The sequence below is a fragment of the Pristis pectinata genome, chromosome 5 (assembly GCF_009764475.1).
Source record: "Pristis pectinata isolate sPriPec2 chromosome 5, sPriPec2.1.pri, whole genome shotgun sequence".
Classification (NCBI taxonomy): Eukaryota; Metazoa; Chordata; class Chondrichthyes; order Rhinopristiformes; family Pristidae; genus Pristis; species Pristis pectinata.
Window position 1 is genome coordinate 78,820,400 of NC_067409.1, and position 23,072 is coordinate 78,843,471.

Consider the following 23,072-nt stretch of genomic DNA (forward strand, 5'->3'; position numbering starts at 1 on the left):
TCTCGTTGCACAGGAGCGGATCTAAGATAGCATTTTCCTTGTAGGTTCACTAACATGCTGTTCAAGAAAGCTATCACAGATGCATTCTAATGAAGTCCTCCTCAAGACTGCCTCGACCAACTTGATTCATCCAATCTATGTGGAAGTTAAAGTCCCCATGACCTACTGTTCCATTCTTACATGCATTAAATATTTCTTGCTTTATTGCCTGTGCCACTGTAATGTTATTATTCAGTGGTCTATAGACAACTCCCACCAGTGATTTTTTTCCCTTTACTATTCCTAATCTCCATCCAGATGGACTCAACATTCTGCTCCCTGGATCTTATATCATCTCTCACTGTCACCCCTCACTATCGCCCTGATCTCATTCTTAATTAAGAGTGCTACCCCACCTCCCTCACCTTCCATATTACCTGATATCCTTGGATATTTAATTCCCATTCATCTCTACCCTGCAACCACGATTCTGTAATGGCCACTAAATCATACCACTTTGTACTGATTTGTGCCACAAGTTCACTGATCTTGCTTTGAATACTACAGGCATTCAGATAAAATGCCCTTACACTCATTGTCCTTTTAGAATCTAGTAACCTTTGTGTCCTTTGCATTTGACTTTTCTATACTCCACTCTTACTTTTCTCTTTTCTAACTTTTGCTCTGGTCTCTACTTTTCTTCCCTCTGTCTTTCTCCATGGATTCCCATTCTCCTGCCATATTAGTTTAAATCCTCCCCAACAGCACTAGCAAACAATCCCCCAAGGACATTGATCCCAGTCCTGCCCAGGTGTAGACCGTCCAGTCTGTATTGGCCCCAACTCCCCCAGAACTGGTTCCAGTGCCCCAGGAATCTAAATCCCTCCCTCCTGCACCACCGTTCAAGCCACATATTCATCCTAGCTATGCTGCTATTCCTACTCTGACTAACACGTGGGACTGAAACAAGTAAAAGACTGCAATACACAACAGCCAACCACCCTGTGCCCTTCCTGACACAGAGCTCTTACTCACACACACCTCTCCCCGTGCTATTTTTAAATAAGGAAAAGAAAAGCCATGGAAGGATTAGCAAACATGGAAAATTTTAAGTACTGCACATAGAGCAAAATCATTTTGGTGAACTAGTGAACCCCCGGGTGAACAGCCAACCACCCTGCGCCCTTCCTGACACAGAGCTCTTACACACTCACACGCACCTCTCCCCGTGCTATTTTTAAATAAGGAAAAGAAAAGCCATGGAAGGATTTGCAAACATGGAAAATTTTAAGTACTGCACATAGAGCAAAATCATTTTGGTGAACTAATGAACCCCCGGGTGAACCAATTAAGGAGTTATGAGCTTTTTATTTTAAGAGATTGACAAACGGGTGGGCTATTACCAGACGTAACACCACGTCCTTTCCATTTGTTCCTCCGTTTAATCGGAATCTGCCCCATCATTAAATGCAAGGGTCCTGGATGGGAATGCCCTTGAAATTGCCGCCGCTGTTCCCGGGCCAGTGCGCGCGCAGGCAGGCTTGAGTGACGTCTGGTATTGTAGTAACTCGCCATGGTAACGGCGGAGTCCACGGCAACCACAATGGCTGGGCGGGGCGGGGCAGGGCGGGGCGGGGCGAGAGCGCCGGGGGATGTAAACAGCGTGCGGAGGGAGGAGAGAGGCGGCGCGCCAGCCGCAATGGGATGTGGCACGTCCAGAGCCGTATCCACGCAATCGGAGACCGGCGCAGAGGACAGTCTGGAAAGAAAACGCAAGGTAACCGGTGCGGGCAGCCACCTGGCGCTTAGCCCGGTCTCTGACGGCAGAGATAGGCTCTGGGCGCCCCACCAACCACACTCTCTCCAATCTGATGACAGATAGTATCTATCAACACTGAGAGATTAAAACATCACTGGAATCAAGTGCCGCTCTCTCCGATTCCACACGTCCGTTCTACCCTCTCTGTTACCTCGTACTCCCTGAGGTGGTTCCACCTTTATGGATAGGTCCCGGAACAGTGCCATATTCCCGGGACTTTATCTGTGTTGTTTTTAAATTATCTTAAAATCACCATAACTGATTTCACGAAGTTGCATATAGATAACTATGTAAATCCATGTGAAGACCAGATAACGTTAAGGACAGTCTGTGAATTTAGTTATAACGATTTGGGGTAGTTTAAAAAAACATACAGATAAAGTCCCAAGGGTACAGCACTGTTCCAGGAGTTGCCTATAATGATAGAACCACCCCATTATCTTTAGTACTTGGGTACCTTTCTCTTTATGCATGTGTAGATATAAACCTGTTCATCTTTCTGTGTGTTTGTGTATAAATGTGTGCATAGACATAAACTGGTTTACAGGTAGTTGTACCTGTGCCCATACGTGCCCAGATATATTTGTCAGCATGCATATGTACTTGTATTTACATACTTATGTTTGTGTGTCTGTATAAGTGTGTTTTAATATTAATTTCCTATAAAGGTTGTAGAAGAATGATACAGAGAGCATTCACTATGGCACGACATGTGAGAGATGCTGTGATGTAGTTTGGTGTGATGTTTAATGGGCATTTGGACAGGTACATGGATAGGAAAGGTTTAGAGGGATATAGGCCAAACACAGGCAAATGGGACTAGCTTAGTTATACAACTTGGTAAGCACAGATGAGTTGAGCCAAATGGCCTGTTTCTGTGCTGTATAACTCTATGACTCTAATGTTACAGTGTAATGTGCACAATGTACTAACACTACACATGAAGGCAAGAACTAACCTCTGCAATGGAGACAGAAGATACTGCAGATGTAGGAATCATTGGTTCATTTCATTTCTCAGAATTGCATGTCAAAAAGCCATGCTATGTGACAATCAGGTTCATAACTCACATAGAATCCTCATCAAATAAATTAATATGGCGCATAACAATGACTTCACTGCCTGAAAGGCCTGATATCTAATGTACAGCCCATGATTGTTGTTTGTTGCATTCTTCACAACTTTGCTTGAGAATAGGGATAACATGTGAAACCCCCAGTAGGTGAGGACCTTCAGCATAAACAGGGAGACCAACTATTGATGTAGGAGAAGGCGACTCCAACCCTGTTTACAGGAGTTGCTCATTGAAGAGTAAGTTATTACAAAAATCCCTAATCCCCCCTATTAAAACTCATGATTAACAACTGAGTCAATACTTCCATCCTCAAATAAACTACATGTACTCGAAAAAAGCAATACTAATAATCACAAGAAATAATTTGGCAGATTATTCATGTCAAATAATCAATTACTACAGAAATACCCTGCACAAAAGTCTCCAAAAATGTTTATTATTTTACATATTCACATCCATTTCTACCCTTCCTTGAACCTACAGTGCCTATCTTAAATGCCATTTTATCACTTTTGCTGCTCTGATGAATTACTTTCCTTGTGGCTTCAGTATAATTGATAAGAGGCTGCTATGGTTTGATTAAGGAATCTAGAGTGTGGGAGTTTGGGCAGGGCAGTGTCTAACTGCAGACTGTTGCAACTAGATAGCTGTTGAAACAGCCTGGGCCAGCAGGATTCTAGTACCAGAATGAGCATCGGTTGAAGCAGTGACAAGAATCCATACAGAAGTTGAGCTGCTGGAAGAACTCAGCAGGTTAGTCAGCATCTGTGGAGGGACATGGGCAGTCAGGTTGAAACCCTTCATCTGGACTGAAAGAGTAGATGGGAGATGCTCAGTATAAAGAGGTGAGGGGCTGGGGTGGGACAAGAGCTGGCAAGCAAGTGATAGGTGGACCCAGGTGAGGAGGGGTTGATTGGTAGATGGAGTCACGTGGGGGAGAGAAGGGTGGAGATGGCTGCGGAGGCTGGGAGGGCTGCAGATTATGGAATCTGATAAGAAAGAATCCAATCAAGTTGTTTCAAAATTCTGGTAAAATATTTATATTTCTTACCATGCTGCACCCGGCATGTGGCTCCATGACAAAGTTGATATTTAATGTTAAACTTAATTGCCCATAACGAGTTGGTAATGAGTTGCTCACAGAGTGCCCTTAGCAAAGGAGATCTGTGGTTTTAATCCAGAAATGATAAGAAAATATTTTTCTAAGTCAGGCTTTCATGTGACCTTGTTAGTTATGTCACATAACTCAGTATGCGGATTCCATTGTTTAAAATGCATGTGGTAGCTTCATCAGGTTGCATCTCATTTTTAGCTACAGCTGGTGTTGCTCCACAGGGCAGAAGATACAAAAGCTTGAGAGCACATACCACCAGGATCAAGGACAGCTTCCATCCTGCTGTTATCAGGCTCTTGAATGGACCTCTCATATGCTAAAGATGAACTTGTATCAGATCCAGTCTGGCAGTTCAGCTATTCAGGATTTAACCAGTTTATCACTGATGGTGCTTGATATTGAAGTCCCCACCAGGGTACATTCTGTGCCTTTGTTACTATTGGAGCTTCTTTCAGATGTTGTTCAAGATGGAGGCATTCAGATTCACCAGCTGAGGAGGGGAGGGTGGGGTGGGGATGAGATGGTAAACAGTATGAGGTTGTCTAATCCAATGAGGTTTCATTAGGTCAAGCCTTTCATGAGAATGCCATGACCACCACCTCTTGATTGTGGAACTATGCCAGCACATCTCATCAGTCTGTCCTGCCAGTGATACAGGACATAACACAAGGATTGTGATAGAACAGTTTAAGAGATTTCCCGAATGATGTGATTTTACAAGGATGGCAATGTCTGGCTGTTACTTATCCAGTTTGTGACACAGTTCTCACACTTTAGGCTCTGTCCCCAGATGTTCCTAAGGAGGATTTTACAGAGTGAGCTGAGTTGCTGTGTGCCTTTGTCATATTCAAATCCGGTATCAAGGTTGATGCAGAATGTTCAGTCTTTCTATTTTCTTTCTATTTTTCTTGTATTGGTTTAGTACAGCTGAAAGACTTGTTTGATCATTTTTGCAGACAGTGAAGTATCAACTTTACTGTGAATTGGGAATCATACCCCGGTTAGGCAGGATTAGTACAGGAGAAATGTTTCCCTGAAAGATATTACAAAACCAGGTGGGTTTTTTACCACAGTCCAGTAGTTTCATCATTGCCATTATTGGTGGCATCTTTTTCATTGCAGATTATTTAATGAGTTGTATTTAAATTCCCAAACTGCCATGGTGAGATTCAGATCATGTCTCTGGTCCATTAATTTAACCACTATGTGGTGTTCCTTCCCTTGGAACTACGTTTATTCAGCCACTAAGCCACCTCTTTGCATTGCTTCCAGCTGGTCTGACAGAACATCCATCTCTAATTTGGAGAAAAGCAGTTGCAGGATTCAATTCATCCAAAGGACGAAAAGGAGCAAAGGGCGAGATTTGGCACAAGGTTGTAGCATCATCGTGTTGCTCCCCATATTTAGTTACACAGGGTGATGTCCTCGGTGTGCCCATTACTGCTCCTTATTGAGCAAGAGTTGATGATAATGGTAGAATGAGGGAAATGCCAGGCCATAAGGTAAAAGTATGCAAAAGCAAATGAGCACTAACGCAGTTTGTGTAAACAGGAGTCTTAAATTATTGAAGTTCTCCTGACTGTGCTGGCTCTCTGAAAGATCTATCAATTTGTCCCACTTCCAAGCTTTTTCTCCACAGCTCTGTAATTTTCTTTTCCTCGTAAAGCATTTATTCAATTTCTTTTTGAATTTGCTTCTAATGCCTTTTCTAGCAGTGCATCCCAGATCATTGTAACTTGCTACGTGAAAGCAGTTTTTCTCATCTGCTCTGAAGTTCTTTTACCACTTTAAAGCTGTGTCCTCTGGTTACTGACCCTTGCATCAGTGGAAACGATTCCTCCTCATTTACTCATCAAAACCCTTTATGATTTAAATTCTTCTAATGAATATTTTCTTGACTTTCTTCCTGGTATAGAGAAAATTCTGGTTTCCTAATCTTTTTTCAAATCAAGTGTAAAACAAATAGGAAAGAAAATGGTTGAAATGCAGGGAATCCAGCCACACAATCTGTGTTGCACATTTTCTTTCTGAAAAATATTGCCAGTGACTGATGTGATAACGATATTTGTTGTGAACAATAACTGTTTCTTTACGGATTGTGTCATATGACTAACTATTCTCTGGGGTGGCACAATATTTATAGAACATTCCAGAGATGCATTCTGTGAGGAGTCCTTCAATAAAGAGGAAACACCTTGTTTTGTGCTACTTGTGTCTCTTAAGAACAAAAGAACATAAGAAATAGGAGCAGGAGTCGGCCATCAGGCCCATCGAGCCTGCTCCGCCATTCAATAAGATCATGGCTGATCTGGCAGTGGACTCTGTTCCATCTACCTGCCTTTTCCCCATAACCCTTAATTCACCTACTATGCAAAAATCTATCTAACTGTGTCTTAAATATACTTAATGAGGTAGCCTCTACTGCTTCCCTGGGCAGAGAATTCCACAGATTTACTACTCTCTGGGAAAAGCAGTTTCTCCTTAACTCCATCCTAAATCTATTCTCCCAATTCTTGAGGCCTTATCCCTAGTTCTGGTCTCACCTACCAGTGGAAACAACCTTCATGCCTCTATCTTATCTATCCCTTTCATAATTTTATGTTTCTATAAAATCCCCTCTCATTCTTCTGAATTCCAGCGAGTATAGTCCTAGGCGACTCAATCTCTCCTCATAGGCTAACCCCCTCATCTCCAGAATCAACCTGGTGAACGTCCTTTACACTGCCTCCAAAGCCGGTATATCCTTATTCAAGTAAGGAGACCAGACCTGCATATGCAGTACTCCAGGTGTGGCCTCACCAGTACCCTGTACAGTTGCAGCATAACCTTCCTGCTCTTAAATTCAGTCCCTCTAGCAATGAAGGCCAACATTCCATTTGTCTTCTTGATAACCTGTTGCACCTGCAAACCAACCTTTTGTGATTCATGCAAAAGCATTCCCAAGTCCCTCTGCACCACAGCATGCTGCAATCTTTCACCATTTGATAATCTGACCTTCTATTTTTTCCTTCCAAAGTAGATGATCTCACATTTACCGACATTGTACTCCATCTGCCAGACCCTTGCCCACTCAATTAACCTATCTCTATCTCTCTGCAGATTCTCCGCATCCTCTGCACAATTTGCTTTTCCACTCAATTTAATGTCATCAGCAAACTTAGATATGCTACACTCAGTCCCCTCTTCCAAATCGCTAACATATATCCTGAACAGTTGCGGGCTCAGCACTGACCCCTGCGGCACCCCACTCACCACTGATTGCCAACCAGAGAAACACCCATTTATCCCAACTCTGCCTTCGACTGGTTAACCAATCCTCTATCTGTGATAATGCATTACCCCCAACTCCATGCATCCTTATCTTATGGATAAGTCTTTTATGTGGCACCTTATCAAACGCCTTCTGGAAATCCACGTATACAACATCCACCTGTTCCCCTCTATCCGCTGCGCTCATTATATCCTCAAAGAGCTCCGTTAAGTTTGTCATACAGGACTTGCCCTTCCTGGATCCATGCTGTGTCTGCCTGAAGGAACTACGTCTATCCAGATATCTTGCTATTTCTTCCTTAATGATAGCTTCAATCATTTTCCTGACTACGGACGTTAAACTACCTGGTCCATGGTTACTTACCTTTTGCCTACATCATTTTTTAAACTGGTGTGACATTCGTTGTCTTCCAATCTGGTGGGACCTACCCAGAGTCCAGAGAATTTTGGTAAATTATCACAAACGCCTCCACTATAACTTCTGCCATTTCTTTCAGCCCCCTGGGATGCCTTCCATCAGGACCAGGGGACTTGTCTACCTTTAGGCCCACTAGTTTGCTCATCACTACCTCTTCAGTGACAGCGATTATATTGAGGTCCTTACCTTACATCGCATCCATAACCTCTCTTTGGCATGTTAGATGTGTCCTCCACCGTGAAAGACCAACACAAAATAGTCACTCAAGGCCTCTGCCATTTCCACATTACCCAATATTAATTTCCCTTCTCATCTTCCAAGGGACCTACAATCACTTTAGCCACCCTTTTCCGCTTCATATAATTATCAAAACTTCTACTGTCTGTTTTTATATCTTGAGCTAGTTTACTTTCATAATCTATCTTCCTTTTCCTCATTATTTGTCTGCACACTCTGCATATTGATTCAGTTGAATGTTCGGAATCCACAGAGAACAATGTCCCACACTGTTGCTGGGGGTGAGATGGAAAAAGAATCATAGCCATCAAAAGCAGCAGAGTTGTTCTGTGTCGGCAGGGTGAGCCTGGAAAACTCCATGATGAATCGCAGTAAGTTGCAACACTGACCCCAGCACAAAGAGAAAAAGTCGTGCATGCAAAATTGATTGCAGATAAAAGACCAGTCTAGTAACTGATGGAAGTACAACATGGCAGCTAAGGCAGGAAACCCTACTACCTTTGCCATGAAAACCATTCGGCTCAAGCCTGTCAGTGTGAAGCTGCAAAATATGTTGATTGTTGCAAGCAAGGGTACATAGCCTCTGTACCCAAGGCTAAACAGAACACAGCAAACCTGAAGTTAAGCAAAGTCTCAATGAGAGGGAACCAATTACAGTACAAAACCAGAAGGTCAGTTTACTATGCAGCATTAAGAAAGAATGAGCATTGAGAGCAACACTATTTGCATACAATATTTATTACAAGCAGTGACCAGAAACTACAGTGATTTTCAAAAATAAAATGCTGATTAATAATCAAGATATCAAATGAATTGCTGACTGTTCCAGCAAGGACAAGGACACATGACCAGGTGCCAATAGTAAGAAGCATGTTAAAATTAAGACTTGCTTCTAACACCTTTTCTAGCAGTGCATCCCAGATCATTAAGCTTTTACCCTGGTGAAATCCTGCATAATCGGTCTTAGAACATAGAACAATACAGTCTGGAAAGGCCCTTCGGCCCATGATGTTTTCACTGAACACTGTCAAATTAAACTCTTCTGCCTGTACATGATCCATATCCCTCCACTCCCTGCATATTTGTGTATCTATCTAAAAGCCTCTTACACGCCACTAACGTATATGCTTCCACCATTATCCCTGTTCCAGGCACCTGCCACTCTCTGTGTAAACAAAAAAACTTGTCCAGCGCATCTCCTTTAAACTTTCCCCCTCTCACCTTAAATGCATGTCCTCTAGTATTTGACATTTCTATCCCGGGAAAAAGATTCTGACTGTCTACCCTACCTGTGCCTCTCATAATTTTATTAACTTCTATTAGGTCTCCTCTCAGCCTCCAATGCTCCAGAGAAAACCACCCAAGTATGTCCAACCTCTCCTTATAATCCAGGCAACATCCTGGTAAACCTCTTCTGCACCCTTTCCAAAGCCACCACTTCCTTCCTGTAAATGGGGTGACCAGAATTTCACACAATACTCCAAATACAGCCTAACCAAAGTTTTATATAGCTGCAACATGCCACATGATATTAGCCATTGCCCATGAAGAATAATGAGCAATTATATTTACAGAATGACTCTGTTAGGAAAAGACTGGTTAAAAGAATTAGGAATGCATTCAAAAATGTATCCCATGTATGCATGCTTCAGGATTCATATACAAGTATTAAGGGATGTAAAGCTCACATACACATAAAATCAGCTGCCAGACCAATCTATGGTAAACCCTAAGTTTTCCCCTATTCATTGAAAGTGTAGGTAGATGAAGAGCTAAACAAACTTGAGTGGCATGGGGTATTCATGAAAGTATTACCAAGTGAGTGGTTAATGTCCAGTTTAGTAGTCTACAAGGCAGACTAAGTGCTGAGACTACAAAATAATCCTAAATAGAGTAGTGGCTTCATCCAGCGGAAGGTAATTTATTTAGCTGTGTATGTAGATGTTAAAAGCTGCAACTAGTAAAAGTGAATATTGAAGGTGCCATCAAAGCCAGGAAACCCAAAAATGTTACTCTTGGGTTTTTAGACATGATCCAACACTATATGAGATTCCCACCTAATCTTGCAACAGCATTGACACCATTTCATCAATTATTAAAGAAAGATGAAGCATGGTATTGATCAGCAAAAGGCCTGTGACTTTTGCAAGAAAAGCCTCAGTTAGCAGTCATTTTTAGTACATTACAACACTACATGTGTGTTTAAACTGGCTTGCAATGCTTTAGTTTTTATGGTTGATGCACTGTTTAACATGGGTGGTGGCTATGAGAGACATAATGCCTATGCATCCTGCATGCTGACTAAAAGTGAAGAAATAGGTGTAAATTGTCAATAAATCATTATGGATTATATTTGGGAGCAAAAAAATTTCAACACTTCTTGCAGGGAAGAGCGTGTACACCAACCACAAACTGGATACAAAACCTGCAATTTCCACAGGAAGCAGTGTATTGTATGTAATATTGGTTGTGAACAATAATCTTTGCTTTATCTCTCTTCCTTCTTTAAGGATTGTGTCATGCAACTAAAAGTTCTTTGGGCTGAAACAACAGGAAAGATTTAGATTAGTAGATGGGTTTCTACTGCATAGGCCCTTCAGCTCACCATTTCCATGCTGGCTATCAAGTACCTAACTAAACTTATCCTGTCTTCCAGCACATCTAAATCCTTGTTAAATGTTGTGAGAGTCCCTGCCTCTACCATCCCTCAGGCAGTGTGTTTGAGACTTCAAACACTCTGAGTAGGGGAAAAAAAAATCCTTCCTCAAGTCTCCTTTTAATCTGTTACCACTTACCTTAATACCTATGCCCTCTGGTTATAGATACCTCTGCCAAGGAGAAAAGTTGCTCATTATCTACCTTAACTATGGCCTTCATAATTTTGTTTACCTCATTTATTCACCCCTCACCCTTCTCTGCTCCAAACCCAGCCTAGACGGTTTCTGCTCTCAACTGAAACATTCCATCCCAAGCAACTTCCTGGTGAATTTCCTTTGCACCCTCTCCAGTGTAATCACACCCCTCATATAGTGCAGTGAACAGAGTTGTACACAGTGCTCCAGCTCCAAACTATCGTTTCATAAAGTTGTACAAATTTCTCCCTGCTCTTATGTTCTGTGCCTTGACTAATGAAGGAAAGTTTCCCACCTTGTTTCCCTGTGCTGCTGGCTTCAGAGATCCTTGGACACATACACCAAGGTCCTTCTGATCGTCAGTACTCCCTACGACCCTACCATTCATCATATATATCTTAGCCTTATTAGACCTACCAAACTGCACTGTCTCGCACTTATCAGGATTAAATTGCATCTGCCATTGCTCTGCCCATCTTACCAACTCATAATATTGTCTTTAACTTAAGATTGCCCTCCTTACCATTAGTATGCTATTGATTTTCATGTCATTTGCAAACTTACTAATCATACCTTCTGCATTCACATCCAAATTGTTAAGGTATATAACAAATAGCAGGGATCCCAACACTGATCCCTCTGCACACCACTGGTTACAGGCTTCGATTTGCTAAAACATCCCATAACCATTGCCCTTAGCCTCCTAGTATTAGGCCAATCTCAGATCCAATTTGCCAACTTGCACAGGATCCTGTAGCCTCTTTTGGACCAGTCTCCCTTGTGAAGGCCTTACTGAAGTCCATCAACTGTGCTGTCCTCATCAATATACCTTATTACATTGAAATATTCAATCAAGTTGGCCAGACAGGATCTCTCCCTAACAAAGGCATGCTACCTTTGCTTAAGCCCTATATACATGACTCAACCACATTACTGTCAATGAAGCACTTTTGAGTGCAGTCACTGTTGTAATGTAGGCAATATGACCGCTAGTTGTGCATAAACTTTGGCCAAGATATGTAAGAATACCCTGGGGTATCTTGTCTGCCTGATTTGCTACATCCTTGGTTTTGTGTCTCATCCAAAAGGCAGTACCTCCAATACCGTTGCACTCTCTCACTCTGGCACTTCATTTTTATGGCCAAGTCACTGCAATGGGTCTTGAAGCCACTACTTTCTGACCCAGAAATAAGAGCGATACCTACCAAACCAGATCTATTGGTCAAGTTGTAATAACTTCCAGGCTAACGTCTCAGGATGACATCATCTATTTTGATGTACACTGAAACAAGCTTGAAGCTTCAAGCGCAGTCAATAGCCTTGCAGTGGTAAGTAACTATAATGTTCACGACAGCGTACAAACTTGATATTCCTGTATTCTACAGTAGTTGGGTCACCAATGTACACACGTAATGCATCATTTTTATAACAGGCCATGCTCAGTAGGGTGGCATATATGAGGTGTAATTGGATGTGTGTAGTTGAGGCATTTTTATTTAACGTCCTTGTAATTCAGAATCAGGTAATCAGCGTGACTGTATTATTCAAATTAAAAATGAACACATTCTACCTTAATTTACTTTAACCAGGATTCTGCAAATTTTTCCCAATAATTGCCATAGTCATTTCAGCTGCTTCAGTTATTGTGTGTACACTTCTGCTTTAAAGTGGTTAAATTGATGGTTTCTGCCTCTGTATTAACCCAAGAAGGTTGTGAAGCAGGAGGAGGAAGAGGAAGGAAGGGAAAAAAGAAAGTTAGGTGACACTGGAAATGCCATTCTGGTCACACCATAAGAGACAAATTGATTATGTTATGATTTCGCTGAACAAAAAGCTAAGAGTAACACACAAAATGCTGGAGGGACTCAGCAGATCAGGCAGCATCTATGGAGGGAAATGAACAGCTGACGTTTCGGGTTTCGCTTGAGTCTCTGAAAAGCTGAGAGCGTTTGCTATCCGTTCTATGCTAGGATAGCCTCATTCTATATAAAAAAGACAATGTTTAGGTTTGGGCTGATAAGTAGCCAGTAACATTCACCCAAAAAATGCCAGGCAATATCCATATACAACAAGTGGGAGTCTAACCACTCTCAAACGATATCCCACAGGGATGTGTAACACACTGGGAAGAACACACTTATTATCCATCACTAGTTAATGATGAGGAGGTAGAAATGAGCCTGCTCCTTGAAATCTGGCAGTACTTTGAGGTAGGGAGCTACAAGATGTTAACAAAGTAATGATGAAGTTAATACAACCAAGTCCAAATGATGTGTTAGTTGAGTGGGGCTTGGGAGTTTCAAGTGTAATGGTTTTATTTCAATAAAAGTTGTCTTACTCCACTCATTGGCAGATGCCAAAGGGAAGATGCATTTGCCTTAACGGCCTTTATGAGATGCTTCATTCAGCAGCTACAGTGTATTGGAGGGATACCCAATGGGCCCAGTGACTGAGCTTTCATTCATGCAACTGCATCCTGAACACCATGGCTATTACTCCAGCTCTACAATTTTCCCTATCTTTCCTGTAAATGCGATTCCTGAATGGCACTGGGGCACCCACCATTTGCTTTCAACTGCCTCTTTGTCTGTTTGTCTGTCTGTCTCTCCCTCTCTGTCTCTCTCTGGGTAGGCACCTGATACTGAGAAATAAATTGCCATTATGTCAGAAAAGGGGGAATGGATGTTAAAATCTCTCACCCCACCCTTCTGGTGAGCATGGATGGTCTCTTTATCACTGGTAAATATGGAAGCAGTTTTCTATGTGTCTACAACATATATCTCTTTTGTTTGTCAGTTAATTGTAACTAAGTAAGTACAGTGTAGGTGTTGACAGTGCAAAATAGAATATCAGTTTGAAATACGATACTTCAATAACAAATGCATTAATCAAAACAAAATCTTTTATTTTCCCTTTTAGATTAAGAACAATAGGGAAAGCAGCAAATCAAATGTAATTGATGATTTGCCTAGATCCAGAGTGTCAGATGAAGATTTAATTACATTGCCCGGAGCAGTGCAACAGTCCTTGCCACCCTTAAGGAAACCAAACAGGACAGTACTGCGAAATGGATTTAATGATGGTATGGAGTGATCTCATTCACATAGTAAATGAAAAGTATTGTACTTTCTGCAAGGCAGACCATTTGTTTGTAAATAGCTGAGATAGACCAATCCTCCTCGATTTGTAAAGTGCGTATGTTACCTGAGCAACATTGCGGGATATTTGTGTCTATCAGCTAAGTAATGCTTCTATTCTACTAGGCTTTTCATCCTAAAACTACAATAGTTCAGGAAAGAATCTACTGGAAAGATGCTCACAATTGGTAAAGTTGGCTACTGGCAGATCAGATTGTTGAAAAGTGACATGCACATTCTTAGTTGTTGTGGATTGATGTAGCACTTGGCTAAAACATAGCTAGAGGTAAATATTGAGATTAATTTGAATATATAAGATTTTGCTTGCCCAGATCATTGCTGATGTCAGTTGGCATCACCAATTATATCTATTTAATGTTCTTTTTATCTGGCAAGATGGTGAGTAAATAAATACATGGGACAAAATTAATACATCCCTGCAGAAGTTGCTTCGGTTAGTATCTGAAGTCTAACCATCTGGGTGGACACCTGATCATCAGAGTATAAGCCAGGACTGAGAGTTAACTTTCCATTTTCCACTTCCATTGTTAAGTTAGAAGTAAGAATGTTTACTGATGATTCTACACTGTTCAGTTCATTTTGGCACAATTTGATGCTGGAGAAACTGCTGGAAGTAATGATCTGAGGCAAAATTAGCAGTAATTTGGATGTGTGGATTAATAAAGGATAATGAGTATGGATAGTAACTGGGAGGTTTGATGAGGGCAATGCAGTTGATGTTCTGTAGGTGGATTTCTAAAAGGAGTCTATTAAAATGGTACAAAATTGAATTCCATGAAATATAAGGGATATGGCAGGAAATATACAAAGTTGTCTTAGCAGCAAGAAACAGATTAGTTATGAACATTTATTTGTTTGGACTGGAGGTAGGTACACAGTGGTGTGCCCTAGCAATTGGTACAAGGACCACTGCACTTATTTATATATTATATATGTTAATCTTTTTGACTTGGGTGTACAGGACGTAGTTTCATAATTTGCAAGTAACACAAAACCTGGAAGTGTAAACAATGAAGAAGATGATGACGGACTTCAAGTGGGTAAAGAAAGGTTACTGGAACAGTTGGGCAAATGAAACTTAATGCAGAGGTATGGGAACTGGTGCATTTTGGTAGTAAATTCTGAAGGATAGAAGGTTAAAGTGGTGTAGGAGCACAGAAACCTGATGTGCAAATCTTTGAAGGTGGCAGGGCAGGTTCAGAAAGACTATGGGATTCTGTTTATTAAAAGCAAAGGCATAGAGTACATAAGCAAACAGCAATTGTGTAGCACCGTGTCCATTTGTAGGCACCAGACTTTAGGAGACAGTGGAGAATAAAGTAACTATAATCTTCCCGGAGATGAGTGTTTCCAGTGACAAGAATGGATTGGGAAAGCTGAAGTTGTCTTCCTTCAAAAGTTGAGACGAGAGCTGATAGAAATGTTCACGGATGGTCCAGGCAAAGTAAATCAAGAAAAAATCTTGCACTGGTAGAAAGATCATGGACCAGAGGACACAATTTTAACATGATAATCAAGAACCAAAGGAAACAAAATTTATTTAATGTAGCAAGTAATCTTGATCTGAAATCCACAAGGACAGTGGAAGCAGTTTTATTTGTGAATATGAAGGAGGAATTGAATAAATCGTGGTGGGGAAAAGAAGTGCAAAGGCACTGGGAAAGGGCGGAGATTGGGACTGTATTTGCTCTTGCCAAAAGCCTGAACGCACTTGATGGGCTGAATATCCCCCCTCTAGGCTGTAAAGATCCTATGATTCCATGATTCTACTCTTCAGCCCTCGGAGGAATACAAACCAAATTTATGGAACTTGTCTTCACATTTTAACCCTTTAAGCTCAATTTCATTCAGGTGAACCCGCGTTGCACCCACCAAGCCCAATATTTCCTTGTTGAGATGTGGTGCCCAAATCTGAACACAATATTCCAGAAGGTCTCTAACCACAGATACATATAACTGAAGCATAATTTTAATTTGTAATCCAGCCCAAATTAGATATTCATTTTCCTCATGCATTAGTCATACTTAAACATATAAGATATTAAGTACTTTCTTCCCTTTGATTTGATGCCTTCCATTTTCTACAGACATACACACTGTAGTATCAGAATTGTATTCAACTCTAATGACAGGAAGGTTGGAATGTTACAATATATTTTTTGCATTAAAACAGTTTCTCAAATAAGTAATGAATTGTTGTTCAGAATATATTGATACAATAGGTGATCCACAATGCCAAGAGTCAAGTTGAAAAATGTTTTCCAATGACTCTTTCCCCATTTCAGATGGCAAAAGGATTGTTGAATCATGAAATTTTGCTTGACATCTTTCAGCATTTTTATTGGAGGTACAGACCAAATTGTGCGTTTAAAAAAAATGCAGCTTTAATGGGCTGAATGTTATTTTATATTTTCTTATATACCTCTTGATTGCTAAGAGATTTCAAAAACCTTTGAAAAACTGTCATATAAACAGTTGAAGGCCGTGAAATAAAATGAGAAGCAGCAGCATGGTTGGAAATTGGCTGCAAGGAAATGGGGAGCAGTAATGCAGAGTTGTTACTTAGGGCAAGAGGGAGATGTACCATGGAATTTTCCAGCTGTCAGTGCTAGATTCATTAGTTCTCTCAATGTAGAATAATGACTTGAATTTGGTTATAAAGGTCATAATTCCCAAATATACAAATGAGACAAAATTTGGAAGCAAAGTGGATATAGTAGACTGTTAGAAGATATAGATAGGCTGGAGGAATGAGTGTTCAAATGGCAAAAAATGCAGAGTGTTACATTTTGGTAAGAAGAACAAAGAGAGATAGTATAAACTAGAGGGCACAATTCTGAAAGGGGTACAAGAACAGAGAGATCAACAGATATATATGCATCATTGAAATTGACTGGGCAGGTTGGGAAATTGGTTAAAGAAAACATATAGGATTCTGAGGGTTATAAATAGGCAGGAGCAGAGAATCCAGGAACAAGGAAGTCACATTGAATCTTCAGGAAACACTGGCTTGGTTACAACCTGAGAATTGTTCCAGATTTTAGGAAAGTTGTGAAGAACTTAGAAAGAATAGGGTAGAGACTTACTAGAATGATTCCAGGGACGAGGGATTGCAGTTGTATGAATAAACTGGAGAAATTGGAGGTGTTCTCCTTGGAACAGAGGAGGTTGAGAGGGGATCTGAAAGAGTAGATAAAGTTGTGAGAGGTATAGAGAGGTAGAGATAAACTGTTCCCATTGAGGGAAGGGTAGTGAGCTAGGGGACACAGAATGAAAGTGAATTGACAAAAGAAGCACAGGTGACACAAAGGAAAAACATTTTATGCAACATAGCATTAGTGTATGGAAGGGGTAATAGTGGAAGCAGATTAAATTGTGGCATTCAAGAGCAAGTTAGGTAAGTACTGGAAAGGAAAGAACTTGTTCAACTATGGGAAGAGGGCAGAGAGTGGGATTAGTTGAATTGCTCACACGTTGAGCAGGTATGGACCCAAACAAGCCAAGTGGTCTCCTGTGCTGCAACTTCTCCACAGCTCTATGGTTTTGTGGTTTATTCTTTATAAAAAGATTGTAGTATGAATGCTATAATTGCTGAAGAGTAAAAGAGCTTTGGACAAAATACCTCTGAAGACAAACAGGATGTAGAATAAACATCACCATCTGCATTCCTTTCATCCCTATCTCAATCCCACTGCCATACTCCAGCTCTTCAAAATTTTCTTTAACCAGTGAGGAACACTGCCTACTAAACTGCATGATGCCAGCATTTTCTGTATCATCTACACCAGTGGACTCTCTGAATGTGGTTGCCTAATTAGTGATAAATCTTACCCATATTTGCTCTGTGGATTTGAACAGGGTGGAGAGACTATCCCTTCTGGACCATTATTTCTCAAAAAAGATGAAAGTTAATCCTTTCAATCCAAATTCGATTAGAATGCACATTTCCAGCATAAGGGGTAAATATTGTCATTGAGAAGCTCACCTTTCAAACACAGTCTGGATTTGACCTGTTTACAATTAACTCATCAAAAATATGCACTATTTCTGAAGTGTTCAAGAACAAGCAAGTTTAGTTTAATTTGATAAGCATCACAATTTAGATAATTTGTCCTATTTTGTACAAGTCAGATTCACCCAAACAATTTCAAACACCTTTTTCACACAGCAGATCCCACCACCCCACCCCCCCAATCCCCACCAGAATTCCCAGCGAAAGGGTGGTTTCAATAAATATCCAGTGAATTGACTAAGCTAAAGCTTGTTACATAACACTTGCAATGTCTGAGTCAATAAAATATCTTGTAATCTCCAATGGTTGCAGGCAGCATCCAGTGAATTCATGTAGACAATTTCCTATGCTGTGATCACCCAGGAAATGAAACATGAGTCTTCAATTGCAGAAACCTTTGCTATTGATCTTACACAACCTGTGCCTTTAGCAAATTTGTGTAGCTATAATTCAGCTTCAGTTGCCATTCCAAAAATGATGGCACATGCAAAGGAACAATGAGTTGCGCAACACTTACCTGTCAATCATAACCAAATTGAGCACTAGTTGAGCTTATTTCCTTGTTTTTTTTTTAAATCCAGATTTAGCACTTACTACAAGCAGCTTGCTGAAGAAGAATGGACCAATAAATGAAATCAAGGAGAGACCAAGATCTGCTGAGATTTTGCAAGAACTTTTAGTTCAAGGGATCTTAAATCAGGCTCATAATGAAGAATGGCAGGAGGTCTGCAGTCCTCTGGTACATGTTAATTTCTACCTACTGCACATGGAAACATTTTTATTGTTTTATATGTCGTCGTTAAATCATATTAATGCAATGACTTTTGTGACATAAGGAGCAAGAGAAAAACAACTGGAACAAAGTGATCTTGCACATGAATGATTGCCCCCTCCCACCCCCCATCTCACTTTGAATTTAGTTTTTTAAAGTTTCATACCCAAATCCTGATATTAATTATTTCTGGTTCCTTAATTGCATTACATCTGATTAATTTCTGATCACTGTTCCATTTCCTACACAATGTCAAAAGGTCAAAGTGAGCATTTCCTCTCATGGCCTCTATGGCAAGGTGAATTGTGAAGCATTCATATGTTGACATATTAACTCACATTCAAAACTGCTTAGATTTTTCCAGGTTACATTTGCTATTTGAAGTTGCCCGATAAAACAATTTTTCTGTTCTTACAGATGTTTCCTAACTGTTCAAGGAGCACCCTATCCTAATTCTCCTGGTGTTAACTTGTTCTTTAATTGCGCTGAGGAAGTCTAAACACAGCAATTCATATTGTACCTTGCCTTTTCTTGCAGATATCCATGACACATAGGATTTTTGCCACTTTCTGTTCTCTCCTCTCTATCTGGTGGGAACACTGTATGTTACATTCCCTTCTGTCCCATGAATTATTCACTTTTCTGATAACTTCATTCCTTTGTAGTTTTCTTTTAATATAATATCCAGTTCCACTACCTTAATTTTAGTACTTGTAGCCCTACAGATTGAGATTTACTACAGGTTTACCTCCTATCATATACCAAATGTCTGCTGATTCCTGGTGGAATGGCCTGAAAGATGTTAGCTCACAGGATGTTATTTTACTTCCAGCTGTGTAATGCTCCAACATTGAAATATTTGGCCATTTGTTCCAAATTAAAGCAGAAGTGCCTAAGAAAGTGTGTACCCCTTACTCTAAACTAGGATTTTCATATTGATTTCACTGCATACTTTACATTGAAAATGTTTTAACTTAGGAACGGTTCCATGATTCCAATATTCTATCCTTGATTTTTAGATCAATAATTTTCTAAGCACATTGATTTCTTTTGAATATTTACTTTTGAAGTTCATTCCCAATGACAATTTTGTTTATTATCACGTTAGTTTGTTGTGAAGTCAACTGATGGAATCCTAAAGAAGTTTCCGTCCAGACTCGATAAGTTAAGGAAAGAAACAACTAAACAAAAAAATCTAACAATAGAGGAAATTGAAAAGAAAATGATGACAGAAGAAGAAAGAAGAAAGGTAGGGTAACAACCCATATGTGAATATAATCATTTTTAACAACAAATTGACCATTTAAATGGTGCAGATAATTGACTGCCAAATTGGTGTACATTCAAAAATATTGCCATGGAACATACCAATTTCTACCCACAGAACTTTTTGTTGTTGTATAGAAGTATCTATTCAACTTTTTTTTGTCCTATGCCAGTAATAAGAATTCATGGATGAGATGGCATGGATGAGTTAGGCCGAAGGAGCTGTCTTTCATGCTGTATGGCTCTGTAACTCTATGATAAATATGAAATTTTCATATCTTCTTTTGCAAATATGCATCTTAATTATCTTCAGAGGAGCATCATTATCCATTGCATCAGTGTTACCACCCATTACAACCACTACAGTGGACTATTTCAGTTGTTTGCTATGCTCATGACAATCAAAATTCATTTTATGTCATGGCCTCATGCCCTCTAGCAACTGGTTTTTCATACTGTCTCCATTCTATTTATTGGCAATGAATCTGTGAGCAGAGAAAGGAAAATTTTATTTAGTAGGTGCAGCTTGAATTACCAATCTTAAAGTTGAAAGAACAGCATGCAAATCCATCATCTCACCAAATATTCTTCACCTCCCCTGCTTTTCCTTAGTCTGTGAAAACAGCCATTTATAAAATGGGTAGGCAATGCATTGGGATTCTCCAGCCTCCTACTGTGATTAGGCATAAGATTGACAGAACCCCTGGACAAGCAGCATAAAAGAATTCCACCAGTATTACACCAAAGAAACTTCCCTAAGAATCAAAGAACTATAAAATAATATGACACAGAAAGATGCTGTTTGTCCTGTCAGTTCTCTGCCATGGGAAATGTCAGTTGAATGTTCCTTTCCTTAAATGAATAATGAATTAGCATTTTGCACGATACGCCAAAGGCAGGATCAAAATTATGTGGTTTTAAATTGTGGAATTTTACAAAGGGGTAATTTTCCAAAGTCATGCTACCACTGGACAGATTATTCTGCTGAGAATATTACTATGAAAATCTGGGTGCATATTTATCATGGTTTCTCCAGGAATTTTCTGAGAAATCACATACAAGTAATTGTGTTATGTGCTCCCAGCAGATCAAAGTCTGTCCCTGGAATGTCTTTTTCCAAAATTTGCCTAGGTAAATGAAATATTTATTTTTATTGTGCTTTTGATGGTATTTGCAGAAGGAATCCAAGTGAAACTGGGAATTGCAATGAACAAAATTGGCAGTTAATGAATAAAAAAAAGTGATGTTTGTTTTAGATGAAAGAAGTCAAGTTAAAGGAAAGACTGAATAAGTTTAATTCTTCAGTGTTGACAATTGAAGACCAATCTACTGGAAAGCCAACAGTGCCTGACCATGCAAAAATGGAGGAAATTGTTGAGAAAATAACGATCAAACAGAAAGAAATCCAGCAGGAACTGCAGGAGGTGTCAAAGGGAAAAGACAGAGATGATGAACTGGATGATAGGACTGGGCCAATCCAGGAGGAGAGCAAGGTTAATTATGCAGACAGCTGCGCGGTTGTAGAATTAGGTGATGGCCATTATTTGACAACTAAACCAACTGAGAAAGTAATCGTGAACAAAAGCTGAATCAATTTTACAAATCATTCATCAATTTCCAAATGACCTGCTTGTAATGTCTGGGGATTTTTATTTTCCTTCTTAACACCATGTTGCATTGTCTTAAACTAAGAATTGCCAAAGTCTACCAAGCCATTGTGAAAAGAATTATTCTGAGTCAATAAAGGTTGTCCATAATGATTTTGTTTTTATGTTAATTATGTTTGGCTTTTACAAAGATGACAAAGGCGAAAGAGGCACAGAATGATCAGAGAGCACATTGCTGCACAGTGCTCATGGCTGAGTTATCTCAGCCTAAATTTTGTGAGTTTCAGAAGTAACATATATAGAATAACAACATTCCCCACAAGTGGTGAGGATTAGGTGAGCAGCTTTTAGAAGGAGAGAAAACCTGTTGGTACCAAGGAGAATATTTTGCTGTTGTCACATGATGTGCAAGGACCAAAACTAGAGGATAAGGAGACAAAGAAAGCTTTAGAGAAACAGAAAGATGAGTAAGGTCTTGGGCTCAATAATCCTTAGCTGTTTCATCAATTCCTTCCTTCCACCATAAGTATTGATGGTCACTGTTGCACAATGTTCTAATCCATTTGAAACTCCTCTGAAAATAAAGCAGTCCACTTTGGCATTCAACAAAGTCTACACAACATTTAGGCAAGGGCTAATGAACAGCAAAGAATATGTTGGACCATCTCCAACAAGATAGAGTCTGAACATCCAGCCTTGCCAGTCAATGACTCCCACCATCAGTATCCTGGTGGAAACAATTGATCAGAAAATTAACTGGACGAGCTACATAAAATACTGTGGCTATAGATTGGGTCAGAGGCTGTGCATCCTGCTATGAGTGACTCACCTGCTGACACTCCATAGCCATTCCACTATGAACAAGGTACAAGCCAGGAGTGTTGGAATACTCTTTACTCTCTTGGAAGAGAGGAACCCCAACAACAGAATAAGCTTGACACCATCCAGGGCAAAGCACTCAATCCACCAAGCAAAAGATTTACCCCTCTAGCCCCAATATATAATAACTCCAGACTCTGCCATCTACAAATTACAGTGAAGTTCCAATAATCTGGTATCTAATTGTTCAGAAATCATGATAGTTCAGCATCTGTCTCACTCATTAGCACTGATAACCAAATGTGTCTATTCAGGTCCAGTGCACCATTTTCTGAGCTGCAGAATGTGAAGCAAATTGCAGTGCATTGTTTATTTAACATCATTTCTTTATTCTGTGCTGTTCTCTGATATTGGTGAGTAAAGCAAGTGAAATAAAAATGTGTTGGGTGCAGGCAAATTGTGGCTATCTTTTGAAACTCAGTTGCATTGCCAAAAAATATTAACTGGAAAAATATTTATCTTTCTTCAGTGACCCCATGATTTTAAATACCTTGTTGCACATTTCAAGTTGTTCTAACTTTATTAGTAGGTCCAATAATCCAGAAAATGTGCTAGTCCAGCACCACCAAAGTCCCAAGGGTGCCAAATTATGTAGGTTTTACTGTTTGTGGAGT

The 23,072-nt window shown here is 40.0% G+C and overlaps 2 protein-coding genes across 2 annotated transcripts in view; both read left to right on the forward strand.

The window, feature by feature from the left end:
• rbm24a (RNA binding motif protein 24a) overlaps positions 1-23,072 on the forward strand; it is a 146,550-nt gene that overhangs the window by 78,509 nt on the left and 44,969 nt on the right. The window lies entirely within an intron of this gene.
• stmnd1 (stathmin domain containing 1) lies at positions 1,553-21,670 on the forward strand. The gene is made up of 5 exons (XM_052016952.1): positions 1,553-1,756; positions 13,684-13,846; positions 18,516-18,673; positions 19,815-19,955; positions 21,229-21,670. Exons 1-5 carry the CDS (start codon positions 1,553-1,555, stop codon positions 21,559-21,561), a joined length of 999 nt encoding a protein of 332 aa, XP_051872912.1. The 3' UTR covers positions 21,562-21,670.